Source organism: Ochotona princeps, chromosome 29 (genome assembly GCF_030435755.1).
Source record: "Ochotona princeps isolate mOchPri1 chromosome 29, mOchPri1.hap1, whole genome shotgun sequence".
Classification (NCBI taxonomy): domain Eukaryota; kingdom Metazoa; phylum Chordata; class Mammalia; order Lagomorpha; family Ochotonidae; genus Ochotona; species Ochotona princeps.
In genome coordinates this window covers 2,742,812-2,755,409 of record NC_080860.1, presented here as the reverse complement: position 1 = coordinate 2,755,409, position 12,598 = coordinate 2,742,812, and the positions used below count along the sequence as shown (strand labels likewise).

General features: G+C 62.0%; 1 protein-coding gene across 1 annotated transcript in view; it reads right to left on the bottom strand.

Annotated features, from left to right (window-relative positions):
- NCOR2 (nuclear receptor corepressor 2) overlaps positions 1 to 12,598 on the bottom strand; it is a 108,002-nt gene that overhangs the window by 65,237 nt on the left and 30,167 nt on the right. The window contains exons 7-8 of the mRNA XM_058656877.1: positions 8,258 to 8,314; positions 4,045 to 4,097 (exon numbers count right to left, since the gene is read on the bottom strand). Coding sequence (XP_058512860.1) covers positions 4,045 to 4,097; positions 8,258 to 8,314 — 110 coding nt within the window. The remainder of the gene's footprint in view (positions 1 to 4,044; positions 4,098 to 8,257; positions 8,315 to 12,598) is intronic.

The following is a 12,598-nucleotide window of genomic DNA, read 5'->3' as shown; positions in this document are numbered from 1 at the left end:
GCCTGGATCCCAGCTCCACTGTCCACTGTGAGGCCTGGATCTCGGCTGTGCTGTCTACTGTGAGGCCTGGACCCCGGCTGTGCTGTCCACTGTGAGGCCTGGACCCCGGCTGTGCTGTCCACTGTGAGGCCTGGATCCCAGCTGTGCTGTCTACTGTGAGGCCTGGATCCCAGCTCCACTGTCCACTGTGAGGCCTGGATCCCGGCTGTGCTGTCTACTGTGAGGCCTGGACCCCAGCTGTGCTGTCCACTGTGAGGCCTGGACCCCGGCTATGCTGTCCACTGTGAGGCCTGGACCCCGGCAGTGCTGTCTACTGTGAGGCCTGGACCCCAGCTGTGCTGTCCACTGTGAGGCCTGGACCCCGGCTGTGCTGTCCACTGTGAGGCCTGGATCTCATTTCCGCTGTCCACTGTGAGGCCTAGATCCCATTTCCGCTGTCCACTGTGAGGCCTGGATCACATCTCCGCTGTCCACTGTGAGGCCTGGATCACATCTCCGCTGTCCACTGTGAGGCCTGGACCCCGGCTGTGCTGTCCACTGTGAGGCCTGGATCCCATTTCCGCTGTCCACTGTGAGGCCTGGATCACATCTCCGCTGTCCACTGTGAGGCCTGGATCCCGGCTGTGCTGTCCACTGTGAGGCCTGGATCCCATTTCCGCTGTCTACTGTGAGGCCTGGATCCCGGCTCCGCTGTCCACTGTGAGGCCTGGATCCCATTTCCGCTGTCCACTGTGAGGCCTGGATCCCGGCTGTGCTGTCCACTGTGAGGCCTGGATCCCGGCTCCACTGTCCACCATGAGGGCTTCATTCTGACAGCTGACTCCAGGCTGGGCCAGGAACACAGCTGATGAGCCCAGCGTGAGAGCCATCAAAATGAAGAATCACCAAAACCCAGCCAAACCACAAGACTGTCAGAAGGATGTGGGGTCCTCTCCATAAGTGACTACAGAGCTGGGACAATCCGGAGTCAACATAAACACTCACCCGAGATTACAGACCCAAGAACCAAACAAGCCCCGCGTCCTTGTGGGTCTAAATCCATGACTGCATAAATAAACACATGGAGAAAGGGAAATCAGTCCCGTCTCCCTAGGGCCCAGGGGGATTCCCAGAACAGGCACAGAGAATTCTGGCTGCATCATGTCCCTTTAGGCGGGCCCACCACCTACCAGAGCCACCGCTGTGCCAACGGGCCTCCAGCAGGCCCCACCCCAGGGGCACAAACCTGGGGACTACAACGTTGGGGCCAAGCCCGATACAACTCCCTTATGGCATCAGTCCCAAGGCAGAATACAGCATCAGAGCCACCAAGAACCTGCTCCAGATGTACCCCATTAGGACAAGCAAGGAAAGGCTGAGCAAGGGGCTGGCTCCGGGGTGCCAGGTGTGTGGGTGTGGCCTGTGGGCATGGCTGTAGTCAGCCTGGCCTGTGGGTGCGGGTAGCATGGAGCAGCGTCTCAGTCTTGCAGCCGCCACAGGTCCCAAGCAGCCCCTGCCTCACCAGCCGCCCACTGCTGTGGGCAGGGCACAGAGTCTCCCCCGCCTCCCGGCAGAGCCGTCACCTTCCAAAGCCAGCATGGTGCTTGGCACCCAGAGGCCTCCTGATATTGCCAAAGAGGACAAATGTCAGGTCCGCAGGCTGCAACTGGCACAGGGTGCTGGCGCTGGCCACAGCCAGTGTACTTGGACTGCGGTGCTTTCTAGAAAACCGAACCCACTGCCAGACCCAAGAACTCAACCCAGAACATTTGTCCAGTAGTCTGGCGACCCACCACTGACTTCAGGGCATAGGCTGGGGTCTCAGGCTCGGGACCCCAACGATCCGGGCACTCAGCTCACCACAGTCTCCGCCACTCCCTACTGCCTCGCTAGGGCCTCTCCAAGTCCCAGAGGCAGCTGGCTTCATGGGTAGGGCCCTGGACTCCTGGCTGATGTCCGTGTGTTTAGCGTTGTCCTGGCAAACGCTTCTGAGTGTTTACTCTGTTCCAAACAGTGTTTTGACCTCGGAGATGCAGATGGCTGATAGTGGACGGTGTTTCGGCTGAGGTTCCGGTCTGTGAGGGCCCTGTGCAAGCTGCCAGTGGAGAGCGTCTCCATGGAGTCCTGAAGGAGTCAGGGTGTCAGGAAGCATGCGTCCGCCATCCATGCCAGCCTGGGGCAGGAACGACAAGAGCTGGGAGGGCAGGTGCATGGGGCCCCCTAGGAGATCCCCTGGGGGACCTGCTGGCCGTGGCTGGGTCTTGATCGGCCATCTGCTCTGCTCACACAGCCTGAGCAGCCACAGCAACCAGAGGAGCAGCGTGGCTGGGCCAACCAGGGGTGGCTGAGCTCACGGCCACAACCAGCGCTGGCAGCCCCGGGCCCGATCCTGCCCTCCTTCACGGAGTCACGCCTGGGTGACAGGGAGAGCAGGGCCCCTGGTCCCACAGCAGGTGCCCCTGCAGCAGGAGGAAGCACAGGAGGCCATCCCAGCCACCCACACCGCAGCAAGTCAGGCGTGAAATTAATTTCAGCTCCAGGCCGGCGCAGACATAGAGGAATTCAAGTGATAGGCAAGGCCCTCAGGGACGGTCACCCTCACCCGCCACAACGCTGGCGATCCTGCTGTCTCTGCCACGGCTGTGACATCCCACACACCCATGGGGACCCCCACTAGGGGAACATCAGACCCTGATTACTGCCGTCCTCCTGGGACCCAGGACAGGGACTGGTGGGTCTAGACATCCAATGAATGACAGTGGGATCACCAATTCTCTACCCTTAGGGACAAGACCAAGGTGCACCAGCCCTGGGACCAGCCCCGAGTGGGGCACACGTGGGCCACCCAGGACTACTGCCAACCTGGGCCTGCTTCACAGACAGGACAAAGAGCAGGGCAAAGGACTCGGGCAGAGTGAGCCAGGGCCAGGCCTGAGGCACCCGTGGGCCAAAGCCCCAGGCCCCCCCGGACAAGGCACTTCTCTGCGGAAGATTATGGGGATGGCTTCAGCACAGGTGTGTCTACTGAACCCCACTCCTGGCCCTACTTTCTGCGCCCAGTTCACCCATGTGGGAGCCTCGTTCCCTTCTCACTTGAATTCCCTGGCTGCTTTTACTTCCAGAAATCACTCACATACCACTTGGGGGAGGGGCTGACAGGGAGTGCCTCGGGGCTGGGTGCCAAAGATGTGGTATGGGGGGCTGGGGGCAGAAGTGCCCACGACCCGCCAGTGCCCCACACTGGTGACTGCACAACACAACACAGCCCACTGGCTGCAGCTGGGCTCGACAGCAGCAGTGACCCCACAAGGCAGCCCCAAGAGGCCCAAGGGAGCAGTCAAGCTGCTGGGCCAAGGGGCCTGGCCAGTCAGAACCTGCAGGGCTTGAAACAATGCAGGGCAGCTGGGAAAGCCACGGGTCAGCATCAGCCACTGCCCAGGAAATACGGCGCTCCCAGGTCTCACACGGATGCCTGGGCCCTGTGCGTGACCAACCAAGGCACCGAAATGCAAGCCTAGCCTGGCCTCCGCTCTCACCTCTGCCCTGTGCATAGCCGTGTGGTCCTGTCCCCAGACTTCCTGTATGACAAGCCGATGGCGTATCCCTGCCTCAGCCAGAAGTCTACAAACAAGCCAGCCCCTTCCAAGCATTCCCCCAATCCCCAGCACAGTCCTGGTACCCTGTGATATCTACTGCCACCCCAACATCAAGTACACCCCCAGGATGCACCTGCCCCCAGGCCTGGGTTAGCACTCCTGGTCACCTTGACTGGACTGTGTTCCACATCCTGGGACACCCCCAGGCAAGCAACTACAGGACCCCATCTTGCCCCAGGCCCACGACCTTTCAACATGGACAGGATGCTGTCTGCACCTCCCCACCCCAGCTGTGTCCTAAGCCTCATGGGGTCACTCCCTCTGTTCTGGCTCCAACCCTGCTCCACGCCTTGCTAAGACCCCAAGCTAGATCCTACCAGGCCCAGAGTTCTTGCCCAAACTCTGGCGTCTCCCCTACTCCCAGCACCTGGCCCCACCAAGAGCATGGCCACGGGGCGCCAGCACTCACATTTTGATGTTCTCATGGTACTGCCGGGTGTCGGAGGGCTGGTTGTACAGTGGCTGCAGAACAACAGAGAGAAGCACATCAGAGTGGACTGCGCCGGGCAGTCGTGACCAGCTGCAGCGCCTAAGGCCCTGGCACCGGGGCACCCACTGGCTTCAACAGGAACCTAGGTACTGGCATGTGATCAGGCCAGGCACAGAGTGTGACAGTTCGGCAGGATACCATGGGGTGACTGCCACGGTGGCTGCTCCCAGGGGCTGGGCAGTGCTAGCCTGGAAGGGACGCCCCTGCAAGGGCTGAGATCAACCCTGGCTACCAGACATGGAAGCTGCCACATCTCTGGGCACCATGGAAACCCCCGGCCCAAACACTGACATGTGGTTGCACTCCTCCACCCAGCAAAGGCAAAGTGCAGAGGCCAGCCATGTGCTGGGGAGTCTCTGGGGCAGCAAGGAGCCTGTGGCCTGTGCTGCTGCATATGCTTGGGGCGGCCAGGCCCAAGCACTGCTAGGAGATGGGTGCAGGGCTGGGCATGCTGCAAGCCAGCCATACATGGCACAAGCCAGCGCCTGGGGACTTGTCTCAGTACACAGCCACGGGCCTGGGTAAGGAAGCACAGCTACCGCCCACGACGCAGCACGGCCCCGACAGGGAGCATCAGTGGCCCTTGGGGGTTTAACACGCATCCCGAGTGCTGCGAGACACAAGCTTGAATGAGAGCCTGCTCTCCATACCAAGCCTGCAAATGGTCCACACTTCCTGCCCATGGCGTCCACTGTGTCTGTCGCCCTGCATCCCTCTCCTGTGCCCATGGCAGGGACCTCCCACAGTGTCCAGTGCGGACGGGTACAGGTGGGACGCCAAGTTCCAGAGCCTCAGGGCAGGGCCGAGACAGGGACTTAGCAGGTTCTGCCCTGCTGCCCGGCCAGCAAGGCCCAGGCCCAGCCCCCGTCCCCTAGGGCAGTGGGTGGCAGCCGGGCCTGCTGACGACACGGGCCTCACCATGGTGACTCAGCCCTGGGCTGTGGGCCCAGCTCCTCTCCGGGGACGAGGACGTCACCCAGTGCTGGTACAGACAACTTTTCTCCACCCCAGGTCACGCTGCCCTCCCAAGCCGCTCTGCCTGAGGCACAGCAAGGTGTGCCCACCCCCAACCGGGCACTGAAGGGGAAAGGAGAAGTGAAAGTGGCCAGAGCCGGGCATGTGAGGTGAGAAGGCGCACACAGCACCCACCCCAACTCCATGAGGGAGGGCCAAGGCTGCAGATCCTCCTCCCTTGGGAGATGCCCGGCCCCCATCTGCACCCCGGGCCGATGAAATGACCCCAGAGCCCGGGGACAGGCCCAGATGCAGCCCAATTTACAAGCACTTCCCCCCGCTCGGGGTCTCAGGATCCCATCAGGACAGGGCACAGGACAGGCTCTGCCTCACTGGGCATCCGAGGAGCCCAGGAACTCAGACACGGCAGTGGTTTCGGTCTGGTATGGAACTTAAGGAGGTCAGGCTGCCTGCAGGAGCCAGGCAGGGTGGAAGGAGCACTGAGGACTGGGCAGGGGGCCCAGGCTTTGTCAGCACGGGGAGGCCTGGGGAAAGGAGGCCAGCAGAGGCCCGACTCGGCACACAGGAGCCCTGCAGGTCCATCACCATGCGCCCAGGCAAGCCGAGGCCTGAGAGCCACGTGGAACCTGGCCTGAGCAACCTGGGACGACCCTCTAGGTGCTGGCCCAGCTGCAAAGCAGCAGAGAGCAGACTCTGCTGGACTCCCCCTCAAGCAGACGCGGTGCAAGTGGAGCCCAGGGCCCGCACAGTTCCCCCCGACCCCATCCCACCCTCTGCAGAGGCGGCACGAGGCCAAACAGCTCCTGCGGTCAAAGCCTGAGACTGCACCAGGGGCCAGGCCAGCACTGCGGCCACCAGGTGTCCAAGAATCCTCCCGCCAGGGGCTGCCCCGGCCTGCTTTGAGCAGACAAGGCCCAGGCAGCCCTACGGTGGGAGCCCACGGTAGAGGCAGGCATGCGCTGGTGTGACTCAGAAGAGCAGCTGTCCCAGGGGGAGGGAGGGCCCCATGGGCCTGCCATTCAGCCAGCTAGAAGGCCAGGGGGACAGGTAGCAAAGGAGGCGTCAGTGCCAGCCTCAACGCCACCGTGACACCAGGCTCTTCAAATAACACCTCCATGCAGGGAGAAAGCGAGGAGTAACTCAAACCTGTGAACACACCTTCCACCCACTCCCTGCTCCAACCCACGGGCCAGCCAGCAAGCTGGGTACCCCCCAACCCAGCCCTGCCAGGCCCGCCTCTGCTTTGCTCCTCCTTCCCCATGCACATCCGCCAGAAGCTCACACCTCCCTCCCAGAGAGCTCTCTCCCTGCCCGGCTGTGGGCAGCAGCCTCAGGACTGTGCCCGTGGACAGGAACGCCAGCGTCCCCAGAGAGCCTGGCCTTGGCAGAGTGCGCCCTGGCTGCATCACAGTCTATGAACGATGACCCCTCCCCACCGCATCCCCAAACCAAAGTGGGGCTCTGCATCCTGTGACCCCAGGGCCTGGTGGCACAGCACACTGTCCACTTGGTCACCTGCTGAGTGACCACAGGTAAGATGTTGTCCTCTCCCAGGGCTACACCTCCGCAAACCTCACCTGCAGTGCCCTGTCCCGGAGTCCGTTCCCTCCCCACCTAAGGCCACCACACCTTGAGCCGCCTGTGCCCCAATCTGGAAAGGCTTCTCTGCTGAGATCCCCAATGGAGATGGGTCACCCAGTCTCCCCAGGAAGCAACAGTGAGGTCTGCAAAGCCCTCCTTCAGACCAGCTCCACGACCCCACCCCGACCTCAGCCTCTGACCCCAGCAGGCTCAGAGACAAAGCGAGGAGAGGGAGAGTGGGAAGTGGGTCAGTGCCACTCCCATCCCAACCTCACCATCCCTATATGGCAAAGCAGCAGCTCCTTGGAGGGGATGGAAAATGGGGCAACCAGTCTACACAAGAGCCCACAGTCCACTCCCAGCCCAGGACCAAGCAGCCATCCACACAGACACTGTGCTCAGGGCCAATGGACAGACCTGGAGACCCTGGCCCAAATGAAAGCCCGCGTTCTTTGGCCGTGGCCACATGTGGCAAGCATCTCCGACACAGAAGACTGTATGGCTACAGATAACCGCTGGGTGTACACACTGAATGGGCGAATTGTGTGGCAGGTGCACAGTGCTCCAGCGAAGCTGGCGCCAGGGACCTCACAATGTAAGAAGCCACTGCCCATGCCTACGCCCCAGCAGAGCCCCAGTGGGGAGCCCAGCTGGAGATGGAGGTACAGTAAGATCGTCAGGGAGCCCCATCTCTACCTGCTATCCGTCCACACATCCAGAGCGGCCAGCGCTGGCAGTAGCTCTGCCTGCACCAAGCTGACCCAGCCCCAGAAAACTCGGGTGGACGACCCCATGTTGCCCACCATTCACCACACTGGGCAGAGTCTGTCACACGCATCAGAAAGGGGGCCCTTCAGGCTCCCCAACTCCATAGGCAGGAAAACATGGGTGCCAGGAGGGGAGACCCTTCGCACAGGCTCTTGGCCCACGCCTGTGCAGCAAGCTCAGAGCCGGGCTTCCAAGATACAAGACTTCACTGATGCCCTGCCTGTACTCAGCGGCCCCAGATCCAACACAAACAGAAAGGAGCCCTGGTGTGCGCTCCTGGGGCTGAGGCCCCTGTGTCCCATTGCCCCAGGCCAGGCTCTCAGAGGCCAGGGTTGGCTTTCCAGCCCCACCCCCACCTTGATGCTCACCCAGTGTGCAATGACTCCTACCACGGAAATACCAGTCATAGCCACAGGGAGCAACTCTGACCAGCACGTGTGGTCACCGGCTGGCACCAGCACTGGCATGGGTGGGATGGCCGCACCCGTTCTATGTAGGAGGAAACTGAGACACAAAGAAGTCAAGAGACCTGCTGAGGTCAGAGTCCCGAAGCATCAGGCCGGGGATTGCACATAGACTGTGTGGTCCACGCAAAGGTTCCACAGCCTGAGCTGCGACATGCCACCTGCCCCACCACGTGGCTCTACCTGCCACAGGGGGCCTCTGCCTGGCCCCCACCCACTCCACAGCTTTACCAGGAGGGTGCGTTGTTTCCTGTACCCTGGCCACCACGGACTTCCTGTATCTCCTCCCCCTCCTCCCCCACCTGCTCCCTGCCCAGACAGCTCCCCGCCCCACCCCAGCTCACCAGCTCCACCTGGGGCCCCAGGCCTTCCAGAATGCGATGTGCAGCTTCGGCCTTCTTCTGCAGGACGGAGAGGCGAAGTGGAAAACACACAGAGAAGAGATTATAAATAGAGGCTTCCGGGAACAGCGGGCAGCTGCCCAACCCACATGTCGCACCACAGCCTTCCCCAGCCAACCGCCCCTCCCCCAGGCTGGGAAAAACAGAGCAGGGCCTCTGGACCCCGCGGTGTCCCCAGCAGGCTGGCCAAGTTTGGGTTTCAGGCCCCGTGCCCTGGATGTGGGCACTGCTCCCTGCCAGGCCCGGGCCGCTGCCTTGCCCTGGGAGCCGGTTGGGTCGCCTGCGATGACCTCAGAGCTTGTGCAGCAGCGAGGGGGCGGGGGAGGGGCCGCGGGGCTGGAGGGTGGCCTTCTAGGATTCCTGTGTCTCACAGTCATGTGACAAGGTCTGGGCTGCCCCCGGGGCTCCCGCCTCCCTCCCCACTCACAACCCGGGACTTATTAGGAAAACAGGAACATGTGGCTGAGAGGACTCCCCAAGGCTGCCTCAGCAGGCTGGGCCCCGCCCCCCACCCTAGGCCCTCAGCCCTGAACGCGGCCATTGTCCCAGCTGGCCCGCAGGTGGTCCCGGCTACAGGGGTGAGCGCACAGGGGTGGCTTCCCCAAGGCTGTAACAGACAGCAGAGGGCAGCACGGGCTACCCGGAGCCCGAGAGAAGATGGAGTGTATGGAGTACGTGGTCATGTTGCAGGGACCCATCAATGGGCAGCAGGGACTGGAGCCACATGAGCCACTTCCTCCTCCTCTCTCTCACACACACTGCCCAGACCCAGAGGATGTAGCTGACAGCATGGCTGGGGCAGCCCTGCAGACAGAGGGTGTACTCTGGCACTTCCTGCACCATGGGTTTGTAGGTAGGCTCAAGCTGGCACCTAGAACAACCTCTGCCCAGAGCCAGGGCCCAGCCCACCCAGGGCAGAGCCAGGCTCTCGGCCTTCTGTGCAAACCAGAACTCCGAGGACGAAGTATCCTCGGCGTGTGGCTGGATACGCAGGTCAAGGTGACCACACACAGCATGCATGACCAACATGCCCATCACATCACACCCAAGCACCAGTGAAGTGAACACAGCAGCCTACTTTACAGACACAGAGAACCAAGGCAGAGAGGAAGCCGGGAGAGCCCCACAGGAGGACTCAGGCAAGACTCAGCCAGGACTTCCCCACTGGCAGCAGGAAGTATCCCCCTTGGGTGTGAGGAGGGCAGAATCTGCAGGACTGGGTCCGGGGAGGGGTGGGCTCTGGGCTCCCCAAGCACTTCCTGAATACCCACTTGGCACTGAGTTTGGAAGAGACTCAGCCCCTGTCAGGCAGGGCCAAGGGGCCAAGGGTAGGGATGGCAAGGCCAGGGCACAAGGACAGGAGTGTGCAGGAGCAGAGCGGACACAGGACTGTACCAGTAAGAGCCCAGAAGAGCCCGGCATGCAGGGCTTTGAGGGCTAAGGGACCCCGAGGGGATGCAGACTTCCGGCCCAGAGCACTGTGCCCGTTTGTGGGGTGAACCCACAGATCTGTCTCCTGTCTCTTTCCCTCCACCACTGCATTCCAAATAAAGAACTCCTAACAGAAAAGGCAACCACCTGTCCCCAGGGTGCTACTGCTCACCCACCTTACAGATGGGAGCAGGAGTTGGGCACACCCCAGGACCCAGGAGTATTCCACAGAGCGTGAGGGCTCCCCACTCCTGGCCGGCTCAACCCTGACCACAGTTCAGTCCTAACAACATGGGCTAAGTAGTCACCTTAGGAACGCTGGTGAGCTGAGCTGCTAGGGGATGGGAGATGGGGGGAGGGGTCCTCAGTTCTCACCCCTCCCCTGAGGGTGGGCCCTCCAGCTGCAGGTTCTACCAGCTCCGTGCTCCGGCCACCTGCACTACAAACTTCCTCCACCTGGATCTTACTCAAGCTCGCCTCCTCCCTGAAGCCCACCCTGATAGACACACCCCACTGCCTCAAGGGCCACACACATACACACACACACACACACACACACACGTAGGAGGACCCCCACCACCCCCGTAACTCCCTTGTGCTGCCTACACATGCGTTCCACCCACACTCAAGGCAGGACAAACACAGGAGACCCCAGGGCCTCCAGGCTTGGCCTGGACCCCACCTCTCCCCCTGAATGCCTTCCACCCCTGCCATCTGCGTGCACCTGCCCAGCCACCAGGCCAAGCAGAAAAAGCCTAGCTCAGTGGCAGCTGCGCATAGATGAGTCCAACACTCAGGGCACTGGGGGCCGCACCCGGCACAAGCCGTGTTTTTCAGTGGCTCCATGTTTACACAGTGGCCATGCCCTTCATCCCTCCCCGGAACCAGCAGAGAAGGGAGGCATGGAGGCAGAGTAGAATCTAACCCTGTTGCTCCCCTGGGGCAGCAGGTTCTGGCCGCCAGACAGCTGAGTCCAGCCGGAGGGATCCGGCCCCTGCACCTCGGGAAGACCTGGCCTTTTGCCTGCCTATTCAGCGCACTGGGCAGGGATGCCAGGCACTGTCACAGGTGTGAGGGACACATCTGGGCAAGCAGGCAGACAGTTCCAGCCCCCAGGGGCCTCTGCTCCTGCAGGTCACAGGAAACGGTGTCCCTTCCCTGGAGGAGTGGGGAGGGGTCAGAGGAGAGGCAAGGAAGGGAGGGGGGAGGGGCATGGAAGAGGGAGGGTGTGGAAGGTGCGTGGAAAGGAGGGGGGCAGGGGTGTGGAAAGGAGGGGGGCAGGGGTGTGGAAAGGAGGGGGCAGGGGTGTGGAAAGGAGGGGGGAAGGTGCGTGGAAAGGAGGGGGGCAGGGGTGTGGAAAGGAGAGGGGCAGGGGTGTGGAAAGGAGGGGGAAGGTGTGTGGAAAGGAGGGGGACAGAGGTGTGGAAAGGAGGAGGGCAGGGGTGTGGAAAGGAGGGGGAAGGTGCGTGGAAAGGAGGGGGGCAGGTGTGGAAAGGAGGGGGATAGAGGTGTGGAAAGGAGGAGGGCAGGGGTGTGGAAAGGAGGGGGGCAGGTGTATGGAAAGGAGGGGGCAGGGGTGTGGAAAGGAGGGGGAAGGTGCGTGGAAAGGAGGGGGGCAGGTGTGTGGAAAGGAGGGGGACAGAGGTGTGGAAAGGAGGAGGGCAGGGGTGTGGAAAGGAGGGGGGCAGGTGTGTGGAAAGGAGGGGGAAGGGGTGTGGAAAGGAGGGGTGCAGAGGTGTGGAAAGGAGGGGGGCAGGGGTGTGGAAAGGAGTGGGGCAGAGGTGTGGAAAGCCTTTTCCAGGATCCAGCAGCACGGAAGAGGAGCAGAGATCTGGCAGCAAAAGGAGCTCTGGGCAGACGATCAGGCTGAGGGAGCCGGGCAGAACCCAGGAACCCCGACCTTCCCCTGTGGCTACTGGAGGGAACCGTGCCTCTTCTCCACCAAGTCAGGAACGCGGGTGGAGGTACCACCTGGAGGGCCCCCTGCCCCTGCACCACACGCTGCTGGAATCAGCTCGGTCTTGCCTGCACACAGGTCACCAACCCTCCCAAGCCTTGAGGTTCTCGAGTAAAACGGAGAGAACATGGTGCCCACTGGTAAAGTCAAAGGAAGCCAAGAGTGCCAATGACGGTGCCAAGAGCACTGGCTGATATACCTGGGTGCCAGGTGCTGTCCCAAGGGCATGGGGCAGTGGACTTACAGGCCCCCCGGTACTTGCCTGGGGTCTTCTCCCCCTAATCGGGGAGCAGAATGAACAGGCAGGTTTAGTAGGCTCATGGTGACCATCAGGGTGTGGGAGATGTGAGGCAGGGATGGCCCCTCAGCTCTCCTACAGGCCGTGGAAGCCAGGGTGAGGGCAGCGGGCAGTGACTGCAGCACGGCCCCTGACCCAGCAGGCTTGGTCTAGTTCCTCAGTGTGTTAGCCAAGGTGAAGGGCAGTGAGTGTCGCATGGTCCCCTGACCCAGCGGCCTTGGTCTAGTCCTGCCGAGAGTGTCTGCTTCAAGAGATGCAGGCAGACCCCCGCAGGCCAGACCACCGTTCCTTGCCACAGGCTCTCAAGCTTCCAGCAGCCACTCGGACCCAGTGTTGTCACAAACATCCCCAGCTCCCACTCTGACCCTGGGCACTGATGCGGCCAAGGGAAGGCCCAGAGAAGAGACATCCAGGAGGCTAGCTGTGAGGAGGGGACTGAGGCCTTGGACAAGGATCACCCCCAACCCCGCCATGAAAACTAGCAGGGGACCCACCACGCACTGTCTGGGGCCGCCAACAGTGGGGCATCGAAGCTGTAGTCTCAGAGGGCAACGAGAAGCCTACCACCTGCCCTGGCACCAAGTGCTCCTTTAGGGAG